We start from the raw sequence: 27,743 nt of genomic DNA on the forward strand, positions 1-27,743 counted from the left end.
TAATTAATACCATGATAACTATCATCATTATTTTTTATTACTAGTTACTCTACTGGTTATATAACGGATTTATGACGTCAAGTTTACATTTATAATAATCATAATCATATATAAATAAACGTGTGGGGACTCTAAGAGGACCCGACAGTGCTACAATTATTCAAACCCAGTAGACATGGAATGTAGTTAGATGATAATATCGGACGATCGTCCTCAAGCAAAAGTAGCGGTAGAGCAGTGTGCAAGCGCGAGGCACGAATAGCAGAAATTACAGATATAGGAAGCAGACCAGCTACTTGTTCATTAAGATCAGAACGAGCCTGTCGTCCCATTAATGAAAAAATGTGTCTAGACTCTAAGAAAGATGTTACATGTAGTAGAGGTGAGCGCCGCCGCAGATTACCCAATGCTTTTTGTTGCGTAAAACTGCAAACATTCTCCATTTAGAAACTCTCAAAATTCATAAAAAACAATTAAAACATTGCAAAACTGACCTGCAGGCGGCCAACGTGATGTCCTATTTAAGTGTAGCTCACGAGTGTGCATTACTCTGGGTGTGATTATGGTCCTGTGGCGCCTCTTCCGCCGGCGACGGTGGCGCGTCTTTCCGTGGCGGCATGCGCTCGTTGATGGCGTCTAAACCTTTGGCTTCCGCGAAGCTCGTTATCTTATGATTGGGAGAGAATCCTTGCAACGCTACAAACCAAACAATCAATTCTAAAACTATTCTTCATTGGTACGATTTTACCATTTTTGAGACTAGTTTTGCCACCAGACAGCGCGCCTAAAGGCAGTGCACCCGTTGGCGTCAGACCTTTGAGTTGCAGTACTGATTCGCTTTCCTCCCTGAAACCGATCGCCATTAGCTCCACCAAGAAGTTGCAAGCTTCGACTTACCTCAAAACGGAAAATACTCGAGCCATTTTTCCGATGGCGCGGATTTTATTGCGAATAACCTCTTTTCTCAGATTTGCTGCTGTACCTAGAAAGTAACTCGGATGAGACGAACTAAGTGGAAAGTTTTCACTCTACATTTACTGGCTAGGTTACCTAAACGATCACTATTTGAACGTGCTGTGAATGGCGAGATTTTGGAAACATAATATAAGAAATTGATGACTGATGACTAAAAAAACGTTGTATGTATAACATGCTACTAGACACCCAGCAGGAGCTCAACAGTAAATAGAAAGCTTGTGAAAATCGTCTCTTGAAGTTATTAATGCGATTAATAAGTTCGTGATAATTTTCAGCAGCGTTCGATGTCTCGGTAAAACATCTTAACAACAACTGCAACTTACCAAAAGATGCATGTGTTGGTCGGCACCGCAGACGAAGGAATCGACAGCAAACGGGCAGTGGCGCAAAGTGTAGCGAGCGCAGAGTTATAGAAAAAAAACAAAACAAACGGTGCATGTAGAAAATTATAGCGTTCAACGTACAGAACAAATAACAAAAAAAATGTTTGCTTCATTCATTACGGTTGGTACTGTATATTCTTGTGGACACCGAATCGCTTCGTCTGATCGCTCCTCGGTGTCCATAAAAGAATAAAAAAAATTAAAAGATCGACAGAAACTTTATAGTTGTGTTATTTCAAAAAAGATCAGCCAAAATTTGTTGAAAAGCGAGAAATTAAAAGTAAGCAAAAACCGCCACAAAAAAGAATCGAAGCGAGAAAAATCGAATACTCGTAAAAAGGAGATTAAAATATACAAAAATCATGAGAGTACTGCACTATTCGTTTTGATAAAAAAATCTTTCCTTCTGCCATCAGAATATTAATAATGCCAAATATATAAAGAGTTACATATTCGTGAGAAATATGCAACATGCATCTACATCTAGTTCTGCTACGTCTAAATAACGTAAACTCCAAGAATATAAAGGAAACAAAGTCTAAATATAAACTAATCTACTTATGGGATGAAGAATTTGAAAACAAACATAACAAATCGAGAAAGAATGAATAAACGTGGTAAGGGTGGTTAGTTTGTCGGCAAAAAAAAAACACAATAAGTTAATTTTGTCGTCATTGAATTGAATGTTGTGTTTTTGAAAAAACTTGCAAAATAAGCCGTTTGGGAACAATGCCTATCCGAAGCTTAACTGAAAATGAATCTTCGATTTGAAAAATTGCCAATAGGAATTGTTCCCGAAAAAACTGGCAAAAACGCGATTAATTTTGTTCAAAATGATCGTTAATGCAGTGTTATTTTAACTCCTCTGTTCAAGCTGCTTGTTCTGTGATAACTTACCAGGTTTTTTAATAACAATTTTTGCCTGTTTCGCTGTGTGGGCGCGATTCCAAGGCGAATATAGACAAATAGTGAAAAATAGAAGTGTCAGAATAGAAGAAAAAATATAAGCAATACGAGTGCATGGATTCACTTTGTGAAAATATGATCAAGAGAATTTCTCGAAAGTCGAGTGCCGAAGACTTATGCAGTGCTTTTAGAAGTAATATCTGTCATATAAAAAATTTCAAGTTTATGGGACAAGATGCTACTTGGGGTCATAAACAACTAAACATCGAGACTGCAGAATCGGAAACTAGCTGGGTTATGTACATACATTAACATATTTGGCAATATTCTGCTTGTTTGAACACAAAGTGGATCAAACATTGTCAAAGATGCTCCTTACTAGTCTTTTCCGTCGATTTTGATTATTGCCATTCGTTGACATTTTATTACGCTGCCAACGAACGATCAATCATCGCTTTATAGGGAAGCTTAAATTAATTGAAATTAGCCGACCGTCAAAGTTTGTCGAAAAAAACGCAAAATTTAGCGCTGGTAAAAAAGAAAAACGAACGAAAAATAAACACGAACTATTCAGGCAGACTAATTTGAATGACTACAGTTTTACAGCAAAATTATGGGATAAATAAAAGTGAACCTTACCATCTGTTAATTCCAAGTAGCATTGAAAAACAACAAAAACAGTGTTTTTTTGAATCATTTGTTTGAGCGTGGAAAAAACACATTTATTAAGCAAGCTACAATTTTCAATTTCGAAAAGGAAGTTGGAGAGTGGCGGGCGCATTTTGCCCCCAATCCCGCCACTGACCGTATCAATATTGATCCTTCCTCAAACAAAACATTTCAATGTCTTTGATGCCCATTAATAACTTTGTCCCAAAAGATAGCACCCTCCAGTTTGGGGGAGTGTTAGCCCTCTCAACTACTCTAGTTTGTTTAAGCACGACACGAACATGTGATGATAGATTAAAAATGTAAGATAAAAACATACCTTCTTCTAATGCATCGTCTCCGTCTGAGACGAGTTCGTCGTCAGAACAGATGTTGAGGACGTTTACAAGCATCTCCGTCACTTTCTCACCTACGAAAGGAAGCGACCACGTGAACACATCCATAAAGTTTGGTAACCAGTAGGGGTGCGCCGAACAATTAAATTGGCGAATGTTCATTACGTTATTTTCGTATTTCAATACGGCCGCCTGCAAGAAAAACACAGTTTACCTCATTATTTATCGTATTTCAATTTACCTTATTATTGTAGACGTCCAGATAATTAGGTGCTGAGAAAATTGTGATAAGGGAAGGGAAGCCTGTTGTCTGACTTTTCCTATACATTCGATACCTGAAACAAGCAACGTAAATAATACATAAACGGATTTACTTCACACTCTGTATACTGCGAGATTTTATCCTTGACTTGTGACTAAATTGATTCAGCATCCTGTCTCTGTCGTGACCGAACTCGATATTCGCTCATTAGCTTGCGATCACAGAAATCAGAACGTAATTTGTGTTCCTATGAAGCTAAAGCCGCCAATGAACCAATTATCTTCTTCAATTTTAACAGAGTTTCAGTTGCAAAATTACGTTCATTTTCTCAATAGTTTTATTTATCAATAGCTAATTTATATTTCGTTTGTTTCACCAAAAAACCGTAGAAAAGATTCATAATGTTGGAGCCTCTTAAAAATCATAAGAATTCGCAATTTGTTGCGTTAAGCCTTGAAGCCAAATAACTGCAAACAAGTTCCGATAAAGTTTTGATTGAATAGCTCGCTTTCATTTCAGGAAGGAGGTAGTCATTGTAACTTTTGTGTTGGGGCTCGATTTTTAGATTGCGTCCGTACATTCACTCTCATCTTTAATTTTTCACATATTGCTCTCCAACTAATTCCATTTAATAACAACAGAAAAGCTGCCTTAATTCTAACCATGTATATACAGGGTGATTCTTTTCAATCAGTATGCGAAAGCCGCTTTTGCTTAACCCTTTAACTGTTGTAAACATATACAGTATGTCCCCGGATTGAGTTCACAAGAGGAAAAAAAATGTTATTTTTCATTTTACAGAAAAATGACAAAGGAATAATATTTTTTGCTTAATTTAAAATAAATAAATCTTTAATTAAAACTGTAATATTATCAAGCTGTGTTCTGGAAATCGAAAAAAACAAAAAATAAGGAAGAACTTTTATTTTAATTTAGCAAAAAATGTCAAAGCAATTTCTACTATTTGATTGACCCATTACCTGTTTTAGCACCTAGTTCAATTCTAACTCGTAATTCTTTCGACTGTTTCGAATTTTCTCAATTATTGTTAAGGATGCAATTGCATTTTTTCCAATTTTTTAATATTTATACATTATTAGGTAAATTTTTCTTTAATCTTTAACGCACTATTTGATTTTGTGAAGCCACAGCTTGCTATTATTTGAAATACGATAACAAAATTTAATAAATAAAAATATGAAAAAATTAATTTTAAGAGTACAAACTAATAATTTTGAAATTTTAATTGCAGATTTATCTGTTTTGAATTAAGCAAAAATGTTATTCCGTTGTCATTTTTTTGTAAAATGAAAAATAAACTTTTTTTCCCTCTTGTGAACTCAATCCGGGGACATACTGTATGTATGTACGTATTTTTCTCAGAAAATGCAAATGATAAGAATTTGAAATTTTGGGGACAAAAGTTAGCGGATAAGACGAATCGAATAAATAGATTTACATTTACGTGACACTTCCGGGTATGCCGGAAGCGGCAGTCAGCTTGCTTACTTTAAATAGAACACCTATATTTTATTGCATTTTTGAATTCTATATGCAAATTAAAGATCACTTTCTGTATACCGTGCTTTACCTAAATTATATCATTTCTGAAATATCTCAATTTTCAAAAAAAAAAAAATTGCATTACAAAAAAAAAATCCATAAAAATTTTTGAGAATTCTTTATTTCTATTAGACGGCCAAATTTGTTTATAAAAGAACCACAAAAATTGAATTGTCACCATTCCAAAGCATGCTTAAAAAAATTGGAAACAAAAGAGTAAAAACGCATGTTTTTAGTAGGAAATACGTGTCCAATACATAAAGCTAATGCAAAATTTCATTGTACGTTTGTATTGTGCTTATTTTCCAATTAACCTGACGATTTTGAAATGGATTATAGTGTATTTATTACGTAGAGAAAATTTCACTTCTGTTGTGTATTTTTTTTTGTTTTCATAGTGAATATAACGATCTTGAAAATTATTTATAATGTTACTTACGTCCATGACGTTTCAGTTACAGTTTTGTGTCAAAGATTTTGATTTTCAGGTTTTAAACCACAACTAGAACCGTTTATTGCTCCATGTTTGAGGTTAACTGAAAATGTCAGTTGAACAATCGAAACCCACATTTGGAATGAGCGGTAAATTTATTTGACATTTCATAGCCACCCTTGATGCTAGAAACATTTATAAACATCGTGTATCTCTGAAATGGGTTAATTTAAGTATAGCACATTTTACATAAAATCACCCTTAATTTGGTTGTAGAATCTGAAAATGCAATAATACATATATGGGGTGTTCTATTTTAAGTAAGCAAGTTGACTACTATTTCCGGCATAACCGGAAGTGTCACGAATATGTGAATATTGCCATTCAATTTGTTTTATTCGCTTATTTTTGTTCCCAAAATTTCAAATTCTCGTCTTTTGTAGTTGATGAGAAAAATGTCAAAACGTATATTATACGTTTATAAGAGATAAACGGTTAATATTAGAAAGAATCACTCTGTATGTATTGGAGGTACAATATAACGGATATAAAGATTTCGTTCGCTTTTCAAGCAATTCGGAAGCCCACTATCTAAAAAATCGATTACGGTCCCCACATTGAATAATTTCGCAACATTTCCCCCATTCCGGTCGCATCATAAAGCTCGTGAAATATTAGTGCTGTCATCTTCGTTATTAATGGCATTTATGTAAGTACATGCACTGGATGATCTTAAAAAGATAATGAAACGTGTAAAAACAACCCCAGTGGCGCCCCCATAATTTCTAGTGCTAGAAGAGGAAACTACGAATGTTCGATAGCACTGCAGATTCGGTCAGAATTTCAATACAAATTTGATGATTTAGAGACTTTCAGACTGTAAAACATCGCATTGCGGGCCGAAATCGATATCGACGTAAATAAATAACGCTTACCCCGCATCTTGTGCTTCGTGTGCTCTAATTATTGATAGAAGGTTATTGTTTTGAAGGAAGTCGCAACAAGCGGCGTAGCTGAAACAAAGAAAAAGTGAAAATACGCAATTATCCTACGGAAAACGATACAAACCTGTAAAAATATGAGCAACCCCTCACGGAATTATGCGAGAAATGTTCAGCGTTGTTTTCATTACCAAAGTCTTCTAAAGGATCCGACCACAGAAGATCGCACATGGGTCCGAAAGCGGGAGGTTCTTTAAATCGGTCTAACTGCAAAGAAACAAAACGTTCAGTTTCTAACAATAATTGCGTTTGGAAATCCACAACAAGACGATGTGATTTGGGTGTTTAATTAAGAAGACAAAACCCCACGACCGTTGTTTAATCCCATCCGAAGCCGGACTTACAACAACAAAACATGGTGTCCGCATATTAAACGACCACTACGAGATAACAATTTTTGTTTGCAAAACCGGACTGCATGGATCTCTAATAAAATTGCATCCGGCTGCGTCCTTCCTATTTCATCAATGTTCGAATGTTGACTTTTTGTCAATAGTTTTCCATTTGGGTGTAATTATTTTCGCAAACAAACTACGAATGCTTTAATTCGCCGTCAAGATTATGTAAACTAAATTTGAAAATTGAAATTTGAATTCATTAGCACGAGTCAAAGTTTGGATCGCCGGGGGGGGTTTATTAAAAGCCGGCTGCAACATCAAGGAAAAACTTCAATTCACCGAAAGCGCTTTGGCAAAAAACACTTCCAGTTACCAAAACAAACCAATTAATGCCGATTCGAATCTTATCAACGGACTTATTTGGTATTCAACTTTGGTGGATGCGCCGGGTCAGATTTCAATAAACAACACTCTTCTTTAACGTTGCAATAACACGATTGAAGATGCAAGGGCCGAATTCGATCGTCGAAAGCATGAAGAGAGCAGACAAATTAGCGTGCCTTCGTTATAAACTTGAGCGATTGTTTCCCCTTACAGTTGAGTTGGATATTAATAGTTCGACTCGGAATCAAAGTTTGGAATTTTAGTTCAATGTCTCTACTGCGGTTCCAGAATGAATATTTGATGCAGAAATAAATGACGTGACACGCAATTCCAACTTGTTGGATTTATACGTCGAGATCGATAAAGGGAAAATTTAACCAATTACGGCCGTTTCACCCAAGATAAGAAAATGGGATGACCTATTTATTTACTTCACCAATCCTCAAGTGCTCAAAACTGAATAGAGAAAGCCTTACCTTTCGAATGTCATCTAAATTGTGTATTTCTGGAGATAAGCCGCCATGGACACAAAGAAACTGTTGGTTCATTAGTGCGGCGAGGGGCAGACAGTCAAAAGCCTCCATACACGCATCATATACTCGTTCTGAATATTTTATCTTACCTGAAACAAAAAATGAATTAAGAGTCATGTCACACTTTTTGCTACGCCAAAAATGCAAGTGAAACGTTGACCTCCACAAATTATGTAAGTATTCCAATGAAAAAGTAGGTGTTGATAAGTGGGACAACTTGCTAATATCTACGAATTAAAATGTTGCGGCGAGGAAGCAACTGCATGACGTCGTTTGGCAAACAATTGTAAATTCAGTCGGAAATATCTACTAAACTACAAAACTAACAACAAAATCTATACCATAACGACAAAAATAAATATTTACAAAAGTAAATATGTACACAGAGTACAAAAAGCAAACATCGATTAATACAACACAGAATTTACGAACCGCACAAAAAACTCAATTTAAGTGCGATAGGTGGGTCTCCCTGTGGACCCTTTCATTGCCACACCACAGTTCAACATTCAAAATGATTTTTTAACACACGTTAAGTCGACACAATACACTGTTATAATTTCATTCCGATCACAACAAATTCCATGCATTGAGGCAAAAAACAAAAGAACATTAAAAATAAAACACACAACAAAAGCTCGTTTTAGAAAAAATTACTTACATTCTTGTTTAAAAGTGAAATATTCTGTAAGGTGGCGACACTCATGGTTACCACGAAGAAGGAATAAGGTTGTGGGGTAGCACAACTTCAGGGCCCACAGGTACAACACGCACTGCCAACAAAATTAATTACGAAATTAGAGATTTTAAAGCACACAGAATTTGTACATACGAAGCGGACATGTAAAGATAACACTGCTAGCTGCGGACATGGAAGTATCGCTTTGAAAAATATTATTCAGAATTGTTCAAATATTAATGCAATAACAACTGAATTATTTTTTATGTTATCCACTTAATTTTCGCCATTATTTCCTGCAGAGAATTTACCGATTTCCAAAGAAATTTCGATACAACTAAATGTCAAGATTATTAACAATCGCAAAATGTAATGATGAAAAACAAAATTATAACAAAATGTGACAGTTCTTACGCAGAAAATCCAGCCAATCAGTCAGCCGCATTTGAAATTCTCTGCAGGAAAAAAATAGCAACCCTTCAATCAGTTTGGGAATTCGCTAAGTCCTACGTGCTAAAATGCAAAGCACTCTGTACTTAAAAAAGATTTAACAATTCCATGCGGCATTTCCTGATCTAAAATATCCGTTGTTGCCAACACACGAAACATAAGTACCTATGGAGCTATAATAAAAATGTTTAATGCTTACCTCTATACTAAAATATCCTCTATCAACATAATCACCGAGAAAAAGATATTTTGTACTAGCGGGTGGTCCTCCTACTTCGAATAATTTCATAAGGTCATAAAATTGACCGTGTATATCTCCGCACACTGCAACAAAAAACACAAATTATAGTAAAAAAAATCGGATCTTTTCTCGATCGCGCGCAAATCCATAACTTCGCGTCCTTAATACACAAATAGCTAATGTTGACCTCACGCAACAACAGCGTCAAATCGCGTTTCTTTCTCCAAACAAAAATACATAAAACGGCACGAAAAAAACGCCGTTGAGCGATAATCGCTCCTTTACATTCGTGCATAAAATTATATCACGAGTTCTTCCGTGATTAAACGCAATTTAATTTTAAAATTTTCAGGAAATAATCAACATAGATTTTAATCACTCTAAGAGTAGCTCCCATGCTTGTATCTACATAGACCATAGTAATTATTTGGTGGTTGTGCGAGGCAAAAACGCGGAAGTTGTTATTCAAATTTGTAGCGTCTTCGTTTCGAGATGGCGATCACACAGAATAATTAAACGAGTGGGAATAAGCATGCAAAATCTGGGATTGTTTGCTGATCAAGGTGTGGGCGATCATTTACGTCGAGGCCTGATAAGAAGTTTTTTTGTTTCGTGAGATTGAACGAGTGCTTTACGTATAGTAATATTAGTATTACATCGAGCATTAGAAAAAATCATTTCATAAGAGAGCAATAAAACAAGCACTCACGTAATAATTATCACGATCATTAATCATTCATATTTCTTGACTAATAGGGCCAATTAAACCCATTGTACTTTAAAACAGACTTTTTACCCACATGCCTTTCAGCCCCATTAAAATTAATTTCAATCATTCCGTTGCCACAAATTATTGGGTACGTCAGGTTGTGACTTAATTAATGTTAATCACGAATTAAATTGACGGTGTCATGGACAGCAACTCTGAAAGATTTGGAAACCACCTGGATTAGAGGAGAAGCTGTCAGAAGAGCCACAGAATGGCACTTGAAAATGACTATAGCCTTTTAATATCCAATGTCGAGTGCTTTGAAAGAGATGTCGGTTGTTTGGTCTCTAGAGCATCCTTTTGGAGCAAACATAACATATAAAGTGGTATTTATTGTTGTATTGCACTACTGTATGTCAACACATTCAGTTTAAAACGAAATTTTGTACTCTCTTAAACTGCATCTGTGCAAAGCTCTTCAAACTTGAGAATGGAGAAAAGAGAAAGTTCACATCCTAGTTATTGCTATTATTAAGCAAAAAGCTTCGAAATGATCTAACAGAGATTCAGAGCAAGCTCGAGTTTACAACTGCGGATAGCCATATTACCTAAAGTCGTAAAATACATAGATAGTGCTGACATAGAATCAATACCAGTGTCGATATTGAGTTGTTATGAAGTGCATTTAGACGAAATTGTTCTAGAGGCAACAACGCAATTTTATGGCAATAAATAAGCTAGAATTTACTCTGCAGCTCCCAAGTTTTGTTAAAAACGCCATTCTATCAATTTCAATTTGTCAAATGTAAGATAGTGATTATTATTCTCATTTAAAATGGTTTTAAAATGGAGCACAACACATTTATTGTAATGGCATACAAACTGAACAGGGAGATTGGATCTATTTACAGCAGTCGGCTTACAATCAGTTCTCTGAAATGTATACCCAACGCAAGAGACTGAATGCCGAGTTTTTGCGCAATGTTCTCGCTGAATAATAGATTCTTTTTGAATGTCGGCGATGTGGAAAAGCTGAATCTAGTAATAGTTCGCTTTATTTTATTTATTTTTTCGGAGGTTTTCAACCCTGTACTCCAGAATGAGTCTTAAAGACGTGGGTAACTCCAACAGTGTCTCTTGTTTCTAGCTAATGGTAGTGTTGACTTCGTTTTGCTCCAGAAATACAATGCAAATTTTTACACATGGCGACCTGCTTAGTACTCGTATTTATTTGTAGCCTAGTATTAGTGATGCGACCTTGTCCATAGTCGACAATGCTTGACCGTATACATAAGAAATCGTTCAAAAAATTCAAATTGGAATTAAATAGTTTTAGAAAGAAGCACTAAAAAGATGACACGAAGAGAAACACGTCATCAGCGACTGGAACTTAATATGTATCATGTGAAACGAAATCAGATCCACGTCAAATTTGAGAATCCCTGATAATTTGAATGATTGAATTCGATCCTCTGTTACTATACGAACTGTGAAGATCAAGACCCTTGTTACCCAGTTTGTTACCTCTACTACATATACCCCGACCCCGTGAAGGTGAACTAGAGTTTATATTAATAACGTTTCAGTTTCCAGTCGTTTCTAACAGAAAATTCAAATTGTTTTAGTTTTGTATGTACAATCAGCAGCAAAAGAAACGAGGTAGTGGATGGGATGGCCCCTTTACGAGTGAAATTTTCGACTTGGATTTGGAATCTGCGCAAAATTCTGCGTAAAATGAGCCCAAATACAGCAAGTTTGCCCCAAAAACAAGCGAGATATCGACCTCAGAAGATAAAAAAAAACAAAATCGTGAGATTTCCTCAATTAAGAGTGTGAATGTTACCAATTGTTCGCCCATTTCTTTTGCTGCTGCCTGTACATAAGAAGTATTTATGAACAATTAGGTGATTATGATACCTCCATAAAAGTTTTAATGTTTTAACCTTTCATATGACTAACAAAACGCTTATCTGCATGTGTATGTATTGTACACTTAGACGCAAAAGTCAATAAACAGAAGATGTAGAAGATGGCGTAAAACACGGTAACATAAACGATCTAGATGTAGGCGAATCCACTTGTAGGTCACCAGAACGAAACTCGAGTTATCGTTTCCCGAGCAGACAGGTGCCCACATTCTTCGTACGTTTTCTTCTAAGCAAATAGGAAATTGAAATGCGCGGATAAGTCTGCAGAATTAAACGACCATGACCGAGTATCATCTTCGCAGCGGGGCCGCCGCTCCCATAAGAACGCAATGGGGGCGGTTCGACTGAAACGTATCGTCATCGATCGGTTTACTACTGCGCTAAGTAGAAGGCCACTAAAGGTGAGAATGGCCATTTGCAAACGAGGGTTAGCTCGCAATTTTTATAATCAGATAGAGGCAGAGAATATCATTTGTTGATTTCACTTTTGCAGAAAAAAACAGTGTCAGGCTAAAATAATACGAGAAAAACAAGTTTCTAGTGGGGGCGGCTGTATTTTTAAACCAGTGTTCCTTAAAAAAGTTTTACAATGTTGGCCAGTGACATGACATAGTTGGCTGCCCAATATACCTTCACTTAATTTATTATAAAAAACAAATGAAACCTGGAATGACATTTCGATCTGTGACATTAAAATAACCTAAAATTAGCTTAAACGTCACTCATAGATCTGTCATCAGTGTTACCATATTGACAACCACAGCCTCCTTTATTTTTGTCAACAATCACACGGGATTTTTTTTTACAAAATTTCCCTGTGTTGCTATGGTAACGAATAACATAAAAATTCTCAATTCTCAAGGGTTGGAATAAACTTGTACTTACCGCAAATTACTCGCAATGGAAATTCCAAAATTTAGAGGTAATTACGATTCATAGCTTGAATACTAGAGACACGTATAATGAATTCATGACCGAGGTCTCACAACAATTCACAACTATCATTATTTAAATGAGGCGGGGTGAAGCAATAAAAGCTACTGGCGTGATTAATTCGCGAAATATTAATTCCTGGTTTATTTATTTTTTGAAAAAAAAAATGAAAAAAGAGACAAAGTTGATTCGATTTTTAATGAATTATCACTGCAACGAAATTAGATGAAATGTCAAACCTGAAGTTTCTTAATTACAAGCGCTATTTATAAAGACGGCACCGAAACATTAAAGAGGCTCATTACCCAAATGTGTGAAAATGGGATTGCTGATATTTTATCGACGACCCTCGGGCGCCTCGGCATTAGAATATAAAAGTTTTAATGAGTGAAAGAAATCACTTCATTGCGATATGGCTTTGGAATTTGAAATCTGTTGGCAGCCCTGTTTGGTTCGAGTTAAATATCAACCCATATGTCATTGAGTTGTGAATTTATAAATTAAAAAAATATATCTAAAGTGATAGACTAACCTGTGACAGGAGCTTCTATATCTATCATCGTCTTTTCGGCGCGTAGAAGTTGTGCGCCTTCATTGATAATTCGGAGAGCTGCTGCTTCATCGATTCTACCCTCCAATATGAAGTGCTGCTTTAAAACGTCCGGCCGCGGTTTCGCTGTCCTCTGATCAAAAACTTCGGCCCCTGTCAACTTATGACTCGGTGGAAACGGTACAGCTAGAAAAAAAAAACAATTGACACGGTCAAAAAACGAACTCCACTTGAAACAGCTTCTCTTGTTCGTAACACAAATAATAAGCCCACTAAATTATTATACACATTGATATCGAATCGTAGTTGGCAGATTTGCTTAAAACATTTATAGATTCACCCTGTAGATAATTGGTCGTAATTGGGAGCGACAAATTTGGAATATTCAATTTACGAGTGAACGTCCTGAGAGAAGGTAACAGCATTGTTTGTCCGGGCCATGTGTTTGAGCAAATAGAGTTTGGCAGTGTGACAAGACTGTAAATTTCAAAATTCGAAGATAAATGTCAATCAAAGTGACAGTAAACCTTAATTTACCTAGACATTACATTACATAATTGACATCCCTGCGTGTGGAGGAAATACGAGGATGTGTTCCAGTTGCGGCGAATCTAGACCAATTGACAAGTTTCCCAAAAATTTTATCTATACGTCATTTTTCCTCTAGAGAACTTACCGATTTTTAAAGAATTTGAAAGGGATAAGTTAGATACCTGTAATGGATACATCTCGATTTTGTTTATTAGATGGCGCCACAAGTAACTGTCAAATTTTTTACTAATTCCAAAATAGCACTGGCAATGACAAAAACGAGTTTATTGCTGATTCTCCTACGGTTTGGTCACAGATGTGACAGTTCTTGTTTGACGCGAAATAACTTAAATAAGTACCTAATTATTTCAAAATATACGATTCACCTACTTTCGTTGTATAAGGATGACCGCCCCAGGTGCATAACTGGCAAGACACTTTACTGGCTAATTAATGTACAATCTAAACACGTTTTTGTTTGAAATTCGGATGATAAATACGACGTTATCTCACATTAAATAATGGTCGAGGTTTCATACTGCTGCCCGAAATAAATTAAATCTGTATTATGCTAATGAACCGGATAATGCAAGTAAAAAACTGCACAATATAATCAAATATAGGGCGTTTCATCAATCTTACGCTTTATAAAAGCCATTAATGCGGCGGCGAATGAACATGCTCGAGTAGACGCCATTTCATTGATTGCTTGTTTTGATAATTATTTCCGACTTTCTATTCGTTTTTCAATTTATTTTTTTTATCAAACCACCTCCATATCCACAGTCTGAAACCTGGCAAGAGGGATTTGGCTTCATTATTTAGTTAAATTTGAGATTACCAGGAGGGCTCTAAATTGATTTTTAGTGACCGTAATACATACATCCGGGAGATTGCGTACAAATTTGAATTTGCATTAAATGATAATTAAGACATTAATTTCGAAAAATTCGGATAATTTGGTTGTGAAGACGAGTTCTAGATGCACCCAGTCATGATTTCATGCGATTAAAATCCATTATAAGTCACGTAATTCACACTATTTCACAAATAAAACACTAACTTTAATAGATTTGGAACTGCACCAAAAGTACTTAATTTGCGTAGAATAATAACATAACTTATGCAGTTAAAGATACTAGGAAAGTCCGTGTCTACGAATTCATTTTCCTATAGAACAACGGGAAATAAGTATACATCTCATTTTTGGATTAAATCTTTTAATAAGTGTGGCGAAAAGGGTGGATTACCTCTTCAGCAGATATGAACAACCGCTTAAGGAATCCCAAAATAACAGCAAAAAAGTTTTTGAGGATTACAGGAAAATTGTCTTTTTATAACTACAAATTTGGCAACGCTGAACGCTCCGGCAAGGCCTTGCAATGCAACTCAAAGTTGTTGCCAAATGTGATGTTTTAAGCGACTTAAACTGAAAATGGAATTTTTAGGCCTCAAAAGCGGCCTAAAAGTAAGTCTCTTCTGGCCGCAAACATTTTTAGCCAATCTATGGTGGCGCCATCTATCCATAGTTTTGCATATTACATCAAGATACAGATCTTACCCCCAATTTTATAATTATTTAGGTAAAATCAAATCGACAAACTGCTGTAAAGTGCAATTAGGACATGTTGAATTATTGCAAATGAACTTGTCTAGCTGTAAACATCAAAAATCACATCAAACCTAATTCATACAAACTGCAAATGTAAATAAAGAAAATATGAACTTTTCTAAAGGATTAATAAATATTTACAATTATTCAGTTGTTCGGCTAACGCCTCGGCCATTAAAAAAAGGCTCGGCCAAAAAAAAGACTTTTTGGCCTTGGTACACAAATAACTATTATAAAAATAAGGAATAAAAATGGGCAAATCCGTCCTTTTTGACACACCCGATATGTCCCAAATTAACCCATAATTTCCATCATGTCCGTACCCTGTTATGGCAGATAAACATTCCCTCTTAGCCTAATTACGTTTTACGTCGCCGTGGAAAAACATAAACCCGCAGGTGAGGGAGATCCAAGACGCTTAATAACTGTTTTATCCGAGCTCTGAGGGATGCAAATCAGCAGAAGTAGAAGACTTATTATTGATATTAAAACCAAGTGCTCGTCGCTATTTCTTGATACCTATCTGTCAACTTCAAGTTATCGGACCTTCTGCTTTAATTAATTTATAAATTTGGAGTTTGCGGTTTTGGGGCACTACACGTGTTACCTGTACCAAGATGTTGGCGGTCACTCTCTTGTTGGGAGGCTCACCTGGAAATAAAAAAGCAACTGTTAGTTGTGAGTTCTGTTTTGTCAACTTTAAAATGTGATTTCACCGTTAAATTTAATCTCAGCAACCAATAACTACATCAAAGACGTTACCAACTCGAGTGACGTTTAGTCATACTTCATTAGTTTGCTTACAAAGCGCTAAACTTGTGATCACACTGTGTACGTTTGGTTTGGGGTGCAAATGTTCACAAATTTTGATATTTTTATTGTGTAATTCGTTCCTGCAGTTTAATTTGACAAATGTTTGTTCTTTGCGAAGTTAATTTCGTCCGTAAGTCGCATTAATTAATATCCAATAACAAAATGGGCAATAAAATGTCAAAATCAAATATTGATCACAGTCAAACTAACAACAATTAAGATAAAGCGAACGGTGTCCTTAGAAGCCTGGACTTTCCACTGGTAATATTAAGTAACTAAACAACAAGTACAAACAAAGATTGGTAACTATTGGCAAGAGGTTAGAGCTAATCCCAGGTTTGCAACGCCCGAAAATCTAGTCGTTTCTAATTAAAAAATTGATTTGATCCAAATCGAAATGACGCTTTCTAAAAATACCGTAAGACTATTATAATATGCCATAGTGATCTGATTTATTATTATAACCCTGTAAAGATATTTAAATAAACAAACTAGTGCAGAACACTTGGCACAAGGTTGAGTGGTATTTTAAAGTGTTATTTCATCACTAAAGATGCAGAATATTAAGATTTTTAACCTTATTTAAATGCCACGTTGCGTCCGTGGAACGAAATGAAAATTGAAATAGTTTCCAGAGAAGGTTTGTTTTTCTAAAAGCGCCTCTTTAATAATTTTATGTGCCGTGTGCCTTTCGACGGAAAATTAACTTCACGCTAGAATTCCGCACACAACAGGTAACCTATACCGCTTCGCTGCTCGACCCAAATTAGAAGAAAAATATCAATATAGTAGACGTACCTTATGTGTATACTGTTAATTAATCAATAACCAGGCTCGGACTCGGTATGCAAACGATATGAATCTACATAAAACCGTGTAATCAAATTGAAGTGATTAAAACGCTGGGTGTGCCTGGGTTCGTAATCGGTTCTTAATTTTACCAGCGCGAAGGAAATAGCAATGCATTCGAACGTTTTATTTGACTTATTGATTGGAAGAGAGAAGATGGACAAATATCCTGTCAGGGTCTGATTGTAGACAGCTACTGTCGATTAATTTACGTGTTTGCTCGGCTAATTTTCACTTTTCTATTGTACCACTTGGGATTGGAATCATTTTTCAAATTCGGTTAATAGTGGATTCCCCCAACACCCTGTATATCTCCACTTCACACAGAACACAAAGCAAAGTGACCTTTCGCATTAGCACATTTTCCCACATGGTTTCAAATGTAAAAATAGCCCACTATACTTTCACAATAAATTCATATGACCAAGTTTTTTTCTATGATAAAAATAGGAACTTTTGTCGCAGCTCATACCGTCCACCAGAATGAGTGCGCCCCAATTCTCAAACTTTGCTCACTACAGATTGTTTTTACACCCCTAAAATCGTACCCAATTTCCTTTTATTTGTACAAACCGAGTTCTCTGAAAATTCCTCGATATAGCGACCACTGTCCACCTTGCGTTTTTAAATCGTCTCCGCTGCCCCAGAGATGCACCTGGGAGTAAAAATGTAAGCTCCGTTTCGCCATCGCCGCTGAAATTGTGTGCCGCCTACGCAGCTTGAGGCGGCTATGCAATTTTTACAAGGTAGCTTCGAGAAGCTTTGGGCCGCCCTGAAGAGTTACCAACATTTATACGATGATAATAAAAAACATACTGATTTCAGCAGCCCGTGCCATAATTGCTTTATTGTGCGCGGGTTGAGTTTTCCCATCTTTCGCTTTTATATCCGATATTCAAAGGGCAAACTAATGATAGCTGCGAGAGATTAATTATTAGTATTATTATTGTCTTGCAAGTCTTTGACGTTCTCTAATATCCTTATTATTTTCGTAATTCAATCATCTTAGCGAGGCTCAAATTAATTCGCTGAGGGGAAGATAAAAAACTAATAACATTGGTGGCATTACAAGGACAAAGACCCTAACGGGGCATGTTAAAGACAGGAAGGAAGTGGAACCCTTTTTTAGATCTAGTATCCATATCAGTAAACAATAGTCCAAAACGAAACGGAATTTTCGATTTTTAAACAAAACTGTTAAATTAACAGTCCTAATCTTTTCTATAAGGTCTAAGGTCGGTTTGCGTTCCTCGCGTGATGCCCGGATCAAAACAAACAACGACTCGGACTGGTTATTGATATGAAAACTTGCACATATTTCGAGAGACATGCTAAAAGGGGACACTTTTTGTTCACAAGAAGTCCTATGATAAAATGCCAGTCCTCCCGTTTTTGCGACATTAATTGTTTTATGCTTCGCTCGTGATAAAAAACCTTTACCTAAAAAGTAAGTAGCTGGCAAATTCTGAACGGATAAAAATAGTTTCATCAAAAAATAAAATTACCTTAGATTTTTGGTAAATCGGAGTGTATTGGCGATGTGCATAAATCGAGTTCTCTCTGTTGTTCAAATTGATACCTCTCAATGAAGAAATTATCTCGATTTCTTACTGTTTTCTCGCAAAATGTAAAATTTTAGTTGATTTTGAAACTTTGCTGTTGAACTTTTGACATTAGACATTTGGTTACCATGGTTACCACTCTCGCCAACTGTCCCTTTATTTTCGCCAACCTTAATAACATTTATCTTTCGAGAATGTAAATGATGTATTTGTAAACTGATCGACTATCGAAATCATCAATGCAAATATTATCGAAAGCAACATTAAGACAATACTTTTTATTATTTTCTTTTGTAAACAGTTATTTCTTTACTTAAGGTTGGCGTCATTGCGCCCCCAGAATTTGACATTTGTCAATTTTGACAAGAAAATTGCTGAGCATCAAGGTTGCGTAATTAATTAGTGCGAGCCCTTAAAGGTGTTCCGAGAAAAGTAAAATTGCTCTCAGATGCGACTGCTGTTTGAAAAGTAAGAAACAATTAGATTTCGGCACATTATGCACAAAGCTCAATTCACATAGGCGCAACATTTGCAACAGGAACGAATTACACGATCAAAATTGGACATTTACAACTTGAATAAATTATGAATTTTGCAATGGTTCTAGAAGAAATCGGCGGCCCGTATTGTGTTAAAATAGGAACACCTAGAATTGGGAAAATCTAGAGCTGCAGGTTACAGAAAATATTTACGAGTTGCATGAAGGTCGAAATTTGAAATTACTTTTAAGAAATGAAGACATATCGGGAGATAATGTAAAGATACGATAAGATAAATGGGTAAAAACCGTAAGCGATCGAATGTTTTTAGTATAAAGAATAAAACATTGTGCACAAGAAGTCTAGAATACACATAATAGTAATCAATCGAAGATATTGCAACGGTTTGTTGTCGTTTCAGATAAGAATAAAATGTCAAATCCGCTGTCAAACAAGAGGAGAAAAATTCCACGTTCCGGGAAAGAAAAGCGCTTTCCAAGCTCATTGTTTAGAAAAGTAAGGTGTGGGTTTCCAGTCGCCCAAAATACCTTAATCACGGTAAATTTAGCAGCACGGCGTCGTACAATAAACAGTGTATGCATAAAAAAATGGGAAGAAACCGTGTAATTGATATATCGCATTGCGTGTGATAAGACGCGCTCGACCTTCAACGATTTTCCCATTAACAATTGTCTGAAAGTCATCGAAAATTCCTGCGGAATCCGCGTCTCGTTCCTGCGGTGTAAACATTTAAATAGCCACAGCCAAATCGGGACCCCGCATGGCAAGCCTAAATCCTAGGCGGCTTTGAAGTGTCGTCGCCTGCGGGCAAAGCCTCCTGCGACTCCAGCCGTGTGTATTGCAATTTTTGAGTTTTTCACCGTCAAACTGTCACAATATTAGTGAAATCAATAGTCATGGCGCCTAGAAAATCAATCCTGCACGCTAAATGCGCGAGCGGCTCGATTGCGGGCAATAACATCACTGACCTTGTATCATACGTTGCGTGGTCGATAGCTTCTGGTTGTTCGAAGACATTTCTTTAAGTAATTTTATACACTTTAAACTATAAACATCGGATTTTTCTCGCACAATTATACACTCACCGTAACACAGCTATATTCTACTCAAGATGGAGCGACGAGCGCGGCCCAGCCAGAGCTCTCAGCTGTGCGCACGTCGTTTGCGTCGGATCATTGCTGCCGAAACGAAACGAAACACTGCAGGAGATTTCCTGCTAGCGAACTCTGAGTACGCTGCCACCAACAAGAACGCTTTTTAGCAGGAAATTAACATTCAATTCCGAGAAAACCGCGCGCTTCCACCGACTGACGCCAGAGGGCGTCACATCATTCAAAAGTCACTAGATTGACACTGTTTGGGGCATTTTGCCCAAGGAAAAATTCAAAAGCACGAAGGATTCAAGGAAATTCCGATTCTCAGTCAACGATATAAACAGGAAACGGAAAGGACAGAAAGCGACTAATATCGATTCACGAAACATAAGTTACTACGGTTGGCGAAAACGAAACACCCTAGTGAGAGTTGGCGAGACTGCTAACAAAATGCGCAAGTGACATTTCTAAGCGTGCCTAATGAGTTTCAAAGTTTCAAATTCGACTAGACTTTTACTTTGTGCAAGAAATTGGTAATTATATCTCCCTCAGGTAAATGGTAACTAACTTTAAATTACAGTCTGAAACAGAATTTGATTAATTGATGTCATGTTTTGTAAATGGACATTAAATATAAAATCGCGAAAACCAAACGCTTTTCGCTTACAATAAATATTTTATTACTTGTCAGAAAAATGTACAACTGGATTATTTACATGGATCTAAAGCCTTTCTTTACAGGGATAATGTGGAGGCCATTATCGTTGCCTGTGGAAAACAAAAGAATCAGTATGGACAACAGGAAACAAAGTAAGTTACAGTTTTTATTTTTTATAACAATGTATAGATCACAGCACAAATTACATACAAAAAAGTCAATAGAAAGTATAAAAAAGAAAAAAAACAGCTGACGTTATAACTTTCTATGTCTTAACAAAGTTGCTTGTGTAACATAAATAGTGACATTGGTGACACAAGCAATGGTACTATGTACATAAATTGTACTATTCAATTTGACGCAAATTGAGATAACTACCAGTACTTATGTTAAGTTAAACTAAAAAAACTCTTACGCTGGATTTAATCGAGTTAAATGAGACAACTTGTCTCTGGAGTTCCATAGAGAATAAAGAATAGAAGCACCTAATCCTATGGCTCCTCCTAATCCGCACTTTCGTAATCCGGCTAAAAGTAGCGATTTTATTATTGTACAACCATTATAAGTAACAACAGTTTACCTGTAGATTTGTACAAGCATCCAGTAGCAGTTGCTGCAACAATTGTGTTCAAATCGTCGTCAGCGCCTCGCGTCCACTGCAGAAAAACTCCAAAAGCTGAATAAATGACTGCTATTGAACCAAAGGTGTTGGCTGTGGCGCTGCCTTTCTTCATAACATGATTCAACAGCCTAAAAAATTATTTGATGCGTTTGTTATTAAAAAAAAATCAACTTACTGTGTTCGCCTCAGTTTTCCCGTTTGTCCAGCCAAAGTCGTGGCCTTTAACCCGTTATAAAACCCCGTGGCACCGCCGACAGCGGCTCCAATCATGCATGATCCTCCAATTTGTCCAAATGCCAATTCAAACCTACCACGCTGTTTGCTCGCCCCTTCCAGGAATATAAATTCGGGCTGAGCTTGCGGGAGGTACGATGGATCGAAATTCAAGTATGGTGACGAAAACGGTTTGAAAGCGCCTAGATTTATATAATAGTCGGTTTTGAGGTTAGAATCGATCGATATTTTTACCTGGCGAGCCACTGCTGTTACCGTAATTTTGGGAGTAAATGTCGTTATCGTTGAAGGCCGACATTCTCGTTGACACTGGAAATTTAGTTTTTATCTCTTGGACACATGCAAGCGGATGAAAAACCGAATACGAAAATCGCAGCAAAAATATTTCCGAGAAATGACAGATCAAACTTCATGCTTCTTCCATTCGGCGTGAATGTAGCTGTGAAGCAATATGAAGTTAGGCGAGATTTCGTCACAGAACAATAATAATAATTATTATTAGGTACTCGTCCGCAGAATTTTCACATTGAAATCCAATTTTTGATTTACGGAAAATCTAAGAATGAATTTTTGACAAAAAACTCACGAGAAAAACGATTCCGAAAAGAGTTTCTTAATATTTGGCTTAATTCTGGAGATATCGAGAAAAATAATTTTCGAACCTATAAAATTTTGGCCCTCTGGCGACTACTCGAAAATTCAAACGTCTCTAACTTAGTTATTTGTTGACGTATGAGAAAAATAATGGTATTTTTGGATTCAGCGCGAAATTCTGTGTAAAATGAGCCCATGTAGCACAACAAACAATTAACGAATAAACGAGATATCGACCGAATTATATTTTCAGAGGGTGATTTTAGGGTCATTTTCAGGACGCTGTTTAGGGGCAAAAACTGCGTTTAATATGATTGAATTATATATCGATCGAAAGAGGAGCTCGAGATTTATCAACTGGCCAAATCTCAGATTGATCGGGCAAATAGTTTACGAGGGCGATCAAAAAAACAAAAAATTGAAAAATTTTCATCGATTGAGTCGCAAAATTTTTTTGCCCAAAAAATTGACCATCGAATTTTCAACTTTCGAGGGTGGATTCTAAAGTAAAATAAGCCGAGAAAAACGATGGCGCAAACCGTTTCTCAAAATCTTTTTTAGTTTCTGAGATATCGAGCTTTGAAAATTTTCCAACTCAAAATCCAATATCCGAAACTTTAATCGCTCATATTTCAGTTATTTCTTGGCCGATCTTAACTAATCTTGCAAATCGTGCTTGAGCACCAATACTGCTTCATAAATAAGCGAGATATCGACCGTGTCTGATTTAGAGAAGATTGTTTAACCATAGGATAGCAGTAGCTGCTTTTTGTTGGTGTTTTTTTTTTACTAAAACGATCAACTCTTTATACATTCGTTTATTTTTATGACATAATTCCGAATTACGCATCAAATTTATCCGTAACAATTTTTTACCGAATTACGCAAGTTTGCCCTTTTGTTTCAATCAGTTTAGTGTTACGACTCGACGGGGACGAATGTTTGTGTGGATGTGAAGTGAAATTGTGTCGTTTTGGATTTGAATTCAAAAATAAGTGCTAAACAAACTCATTTTGCTTTATTTTTGTCAGAATTAATATTTGTACATCTGAAATTAATAAGTATCGAAATCGTCGTAACCCAAACCCTCGTATATTTTATTCCACTGTGCAAGAACCTCTTTTTTCGGGTGATCGTAAATCTCCAGTGTTTCATTTATGTTGAGATATAAAAACTCTCCACTGTCCAGAGAAATCTTAGGCCAAGTAACATTTTGCAGTAACTCTATCGGTTCCGGTGTAGGGTCCCTACGATACAAATCAAAAAGGACAAAGTATTGTGCGCCATTCTTACTGAAATTTAGCGAAATTTGTCCACATTTTAACCAAACGTCGTGATGTTAACTGATCACTCTCAGGAACGTAATTAAAACTACATCCAGCGTCCATGCAGAAAATATAAAAGGCTTCTTCGCTGTGACCGACGCTTTCGGCACCGTCGTAATGCACGGAAATGTTTCCGAGGATTCCATCGTACGAAAATTGGTAAAAATAAGTGGGTGCCAACTTTGAATAGAGTTCGGCGTGTTTAGTGATGGACCTGGTAAAGCCAGTGTCGCTGGAATACTAAATAACACACATTTGAAGAGTCTGCAAAAAGACTCTGCTTACTTTAATAGCAGCTCCTAAGTTTGTCCCGAAAGGCTCTCCACTCGTGTAAATGTCTCTGACAGTAACGGATACATTGGCGTGGAGTTCTTCATCAGTGATCCGCATGTCAGTTGGAACCAGAAGATCTAAATTACTGTCCAGAACTGTTACAGCCTTTTGTAACCGTTGAGGATCTACAAACGAGCACTGGTGTTAAAATACAGAAAAATACCATTGATTACCTTGATTAAAGAAGATGCCCTCTTCGGAATTAAATCCGATCATCATCGGAATTTTTAAAATATTCCCCGCTTGAAGGAGTCCGTACATTTTTTTGGTCAAGAAAGCCTCTGGGTTCTTCACTTCTAGCACGGGAGCAAACAACAACTCTTGATTAAGAATTGATTGCCACTCAGTGGTCAACTGTAATCGCACGTGAACTTCAATTTGGAACCCAAGAAAACTTACATTTTTCGAAAGTTGTTCAGACGCAGCATCCAGTTCGCTGGCGTCAACACTTTGCAAAAGCTCCAAAAGAGCCGTGGAGTCATTCTTGTTAAACTCGGGATTCAGAAGAGAGCCAAGCTGGAAGGCTATTTTTCGTGCGTTTCTCTGGAGCGTCCACGGGGATAAGAAAGAGCCGCTTTCCAAAATGGCCCCCCGAAACAGACCTATTTAATAGTACGTATTAACAATTCGTGAGTTTACCTTCAGAGTTTTGGTTTAGCATTTGGTACCCCACTGAAGCAGACCCTGCGCTTTGTCCAAATATAGTGACTTTGTCGGGATCACCGCCGAATAAGTGAACGTTGTCGTGGGTCCACTGTATTGCTAGGAGTTGGTCCTTTAACCCGTTGTTTCCAGGGATCACTTCGTCTTCAGTTGATAAGAATCCTGCAAAGAGTTTTTAGTATTATTCTTCGTAGGTACTTTTAATTACCAAACGCCCCAAGTCTGTAGTTTATCGTCACCAAAACAATCCCATTGTCCACGTAGATGTCAGGTGGAGCAAACATACTAGTTCCTTGTCTAAACGCGCCTCCGTGGATAAAAAACATGACTGGTAACAATTCCTTATCATCTTCAGGGAGCTGAAACGAACAAATCAACTTAACACCGATACAGACTAAGGATAGTTACTTGAGGGCTGTACACGTTGACAAAAAGACAGTCATCGGAGTCCGTCGGCTGATTACCCTCCAGTTGATAACAACTGACACCCAAAACAGTGGCGTTTAGTACGCCTTCCCATTTCTGTGGAGGTTGAGGCGCTTTGAAACGAAGGAGTCCCACTGGAGGTGCCGCATAAGGGATTCTTTGGAACGAGTAGTACGTAGTGTTGGCGTAAGTTATCGCTTGACGTCCTAAGATTTTTCCGGTTGGTAACTCAACAATTGGGTCAATCTACAAAATTAGCCAGAAACGTGTTTTTTTGAGGTGTTACTTACGAAAATTGCGGCTGCTGAGGTCAAAAAAAGGATCAGAAGTTTGTAGTAAGACATGGTGAAGTGAGCGGTTGCTACGTTAAATGGTACGAGATATTTTGAAGTTCAGATTAGATAGTCTCGATGGGAAAACACTTGTATGTACTTGTGGGTGTAAAAACAACAATAATTCTACTTTTTCAAGTACTCACGACTAACAAAAAGGTGGAATTCTAGTTGAAAAGACAACGAATTTAATGTAACAAATTTAATAAAGCACATTTAATAAGAAATCAAATTTTTGGATCCATATTGTTCAAAGAGACTTTTCCACTTGAGATAGACCTCTTTTTTTGGGAAATTTTCGACTTGTAAAACGTCTCCGATATCAACATATGGGAATTTATCCACGTCAACCACCAACAGCGGCCAGGAAACGTTTCCCAACAAAGCTGAAGGCTCAGGAGTTGGATTCCTATCAATTTAAATTTCTTACAATAATAATTACAAGATTCTTTTACCTAAACTTGGCAAAATCCGTCCAAATTTTAACTAATCGTTCCTGTGTTATCAAATCATCGGATTCATCATTTTCTGTACAAAAAGTCGGTAAACAAAAGATGTAGAGAAGTTCTTCACCGTGAGACACTTTCCCAGCTCCTGTAAAATAAGAATGAGGGTAAAAACGACTAATCTTGACATTACCATCGTAAGAGACGTTCATAAATCCGGTTTTGGTTTTATAAGAAAACACGTAAAAGTACGTTTTTGAGAACGTTGAAATTAACTCTGCTTGCCTCATGATGGGTCTAACCATGTCGTTATCACTGGAAAACTAGAGAAGAATGTTAATTGAAAATGTGTGACAAACTTACTCTGACACCGTCGCCTAAATGCTCTGAAAACGAAGCTCCTTTTGTGTACATATTTTTGATGATCTGAGCGACTTCTGTGCGGTTGGACACTTCTAGATCCACTGGTACTAAATCGACGATGTTTTGGTCGTAGTTTTTCATGGTTTTCTCCAGTTCCTCCAATTCTGTTGAGAAAAATTGAAAATTTTGTAAATAATCGTACAATAAAGCCTTACCCAGGTGAAAATTCAAATTTTCTTCAGTGGTAAATCCCGTCAATAAAGGAACTCTAACAAACTTCCCTTTTTCCATCAACTCGTACATACTCTCCGTAATAAAAGCCTCTTTGTGTCCAACTTCCATAGTTGGGGCCCAGTATCTCCCTTCTAACGACGCCACATCCTCACTTCGATCACCAAACCTCTGAAGTTACTTTTACCCACTAAAATTTTCATATTTGAACTCACGTAATTTCTGTACAAGTTCGCAGCTCTGTTAATATCCTCGACTTCAACAGTTTGAAGAAGTTCCAACACGTCTTCAGAATTTCCAGCGAATGATTCGTTGATAAACGACACGAGCTTCAACGCAGCCTCTTTCGCCTCTCTTTGATACGCCCAAGGGCCTAACACAGAACCGCTCTGACAAATCGCAGCCCAAAACAGACCTTCGGATTTTGGATTCAAGAGGTGGTAGCCCACGGATGCCGAACCAGCACTGTGTCCGAAAATTGTGACTCGATGGGGGTCTCCGCCGAAGAGGGTAATGTGGTCATGGACCCATTTCAAGGCCGCGTGTTGGTCTTTAAGGCCGTTGTTTCCAGGAATTGTGGTGTCCTGGAGGGAAAGAAAACCTGGAAAAAGGGATGAGTGGGGTTTCAAGTGAGTGTTTTCACACCGAAAGGTCCTAGTCGGTAGTTGAAAGTCACTAAAATGACCTCTTTTTCTATGAATTTGTCGGGGTGGTACAGGGAGGAAGATCCATCAACGAAGCCGCCTCCGTGGATGTAGAACATGACGGGGAAAGATCGTTCTTGGTTTTTATTAGGTAACTGAAATAAGTTTGGTAGCACTGTAAGGATTAATATCATAAATCTACCTCAGGAGTGAAAACGTTGAGATACAGACAGTTTTCTGATTGCTCTTCGGAGGAATTTGACTGATGGCAGCTCACATCCAAGTACGTGCAATTTAGTGTACCATCCCAACGTTGTGGTGGTTGAGGTGGCTGAAAATTATTTTTTATTTTTGTCGTGTTGGTAGTTTTACCCACTTGAAAACGCAATTTTCCGACTGGAGAAGCAGCGTACGGGATTTTCTTAAAAGCGAAGAATGTTTTGTTTTGCGTTGTTTGAGACACCAAGCCTAAAATTTTTCCATATGGCAGGTCTACTATGGGCTCTATTGTCATCTAAATTATTTCCAGAATTGCAGAGTTTGTTGGAAAAAGTTAAACTTACCGCTGTACAAATGTAAACTACCAGAAGATAAACGCGTGTTAAATCCATAATGATCGTTGACCAACTGAGAGGT

At 37.0% G+C, this 27,743-nt stretch overlaps 4 protein-coding genes and 1 long non-coding RNA gene across 10 annotated transcripts; 1 reads left to right on the forward strand and 4 right to left on the reverse strand.

Moving 5' to 3' along the window:
- Positions 1-340: 340 nt before the first annotated feature.
- On the reverse strand, positions 341-20,349 carry LOC148180053 (serine/threonine-protein phosphatase 2B catalytic subunit 2-like). 6 transcript variants are annotated; one of them, XM_088050682.1, is made up of 15 exons: positions 20,228-20,349; positions 20,111-20,161; positions 13,258-13,461; positions 9,114-9,238; positions 8,447-8,558; positions 7,729-7,874; positions 6,598-6,737; positions 6,465-6,542; positions 3,513-3,606; positions 3,256-3,463; positions 2,259-2,291; positions 898-976; positions 749-846; positions 495-696; positions 341-426 (listed from the first exon to the last, which is right to left on the reverse strand). In XM_088050682.1, the coding sequence occupies exons 2-14, from the start codon at positions 20,157-20,159 to the stop codon at positions 533-535; spliced, it is 1,530 nt and encodes a 509-aa protein (XP_087906808.1). In that variant the 5' UTR covers positions 20,160-20,161; positions 20,228-20,349; the 3' UTR covers positions 341-426; positions 495-532. The 6 variants fall into 6 exon arrangements, with proteins under 6 accessions (XP_087906808.1, XP_087906807.1, XP_087906809.1 ...); XM_088050681.1 differs by having other exon boundaries at positions 20,111-20,180; XM_088050683.1 differs by having other exon boundaries at positions 898-973; positions 20,111-20,349.
- Positions 20,350-20,364: 15 nt separating this feature from the next.
- On the forward strand, positions 20,365-26,777 carry LOC148180054 (uncharacterized). Its single transcript, XR_015771773.1, has 3 exons — positions 20,365-20,788; positions 20,978-21,046; positions 26,695-26,777. It is a non-coding gene; the product is annotated as an uncharacterized LOC148180054 (long non-coding RNA).
- Tim23 (translocase of inner mitochondrial membrane 23) lies at positions 20,915-22,203 on the reverse strand. The gene is made up of 5 exons (XM_088050690.1): positions 21,985-22,203; positions 21,692-21,932; positions 21,475-21,644; positions 21,310-21,421; positions 20,915-21,004 (listed from the first exon to the last, which is right to left on the reverse strand). The coding sequence occupies exons 1-5, from the start codon at positions 22,046-22,048 to the stop codon at positions 20,995-20,997; spliced, it is 597 nt and encodes a 198-aa protein (XP_087906816.1). The 5' UTR covers positions 22,049-22,203; the 3' UTR covers positions 20,915-20,994.
- On the reverse strand, positions 23,341-25,487 carry LOC148180056 (juvenile hormone esterase-like). Its single transcript, XM_088050693.1, has 9 exons — positions 25,382-25,487; positions 25,074-25,337; positions 24,874-25,024; positions 24,642-24,827; positions 24,402-24,604; positions 24,176-24,356; positions 23,955-24,127; positions 23,638-23,909; positions 23,341-23,591 (listed from the first exon to the last, which is right to left on the reverse strand). The coding sequence occupies exons 1-9, from the start codon at positions 25,433-25,435 to the stop codon at positions 23,399-23,401; spliced, it is 1,677 nt and encodes a 558-aa protein (XP_087906819.1). The 5' UTR covers positions 25,436-25,487; the 3' UTR covers positions 23,341-23,398.
- LOC148180057 (juvenile hormone esterase-like) lies at positions 25,636-27,704 on the reverse strand. The gene is made up of 8 exons (XM_088050679.1): positions 27,310-27,704; positions 27,109-27,262; positions 26,679-27,064; positions 26,448-26,634; positions 26,233-26,396; positions 26,063-26,192; positions 25,879-26,017; positions 25,636-25,832 (listed from the first exon to the last, which is right to left on the reverse strand). The coding sequence occupies exons 1-8, from the start codon at positions 27,619-27,621 to the stop codon at positions 25,640-25,642; spliced, it is 1,665 nt and encodes a 554-aa protein (XP_087906805.1). The 5' UTR covers positions 27,622-27,704; the 3' UTR covers positions 25,636-25,639.
- Positions 27,705-27,743: the final 39 nt, after the last annotated feature.

The sequence above is a fragment of the Gnatocerus cornutus genome, chromosome 2, assembly GCF_029298725.1.
Source record: "Gnatocerus cornutus isolate USDA-ARS CGAHR chromosome 2, icGnaCorn1.1, whole genome shotgun sequence".
NCBI classification, from domain to species: Eukaryota; Metazoa; Arthropoda; class Insecta; order Coleoptera; family Tenebrionidae; genus Gnatocerus; species Gnatocerus cornutus.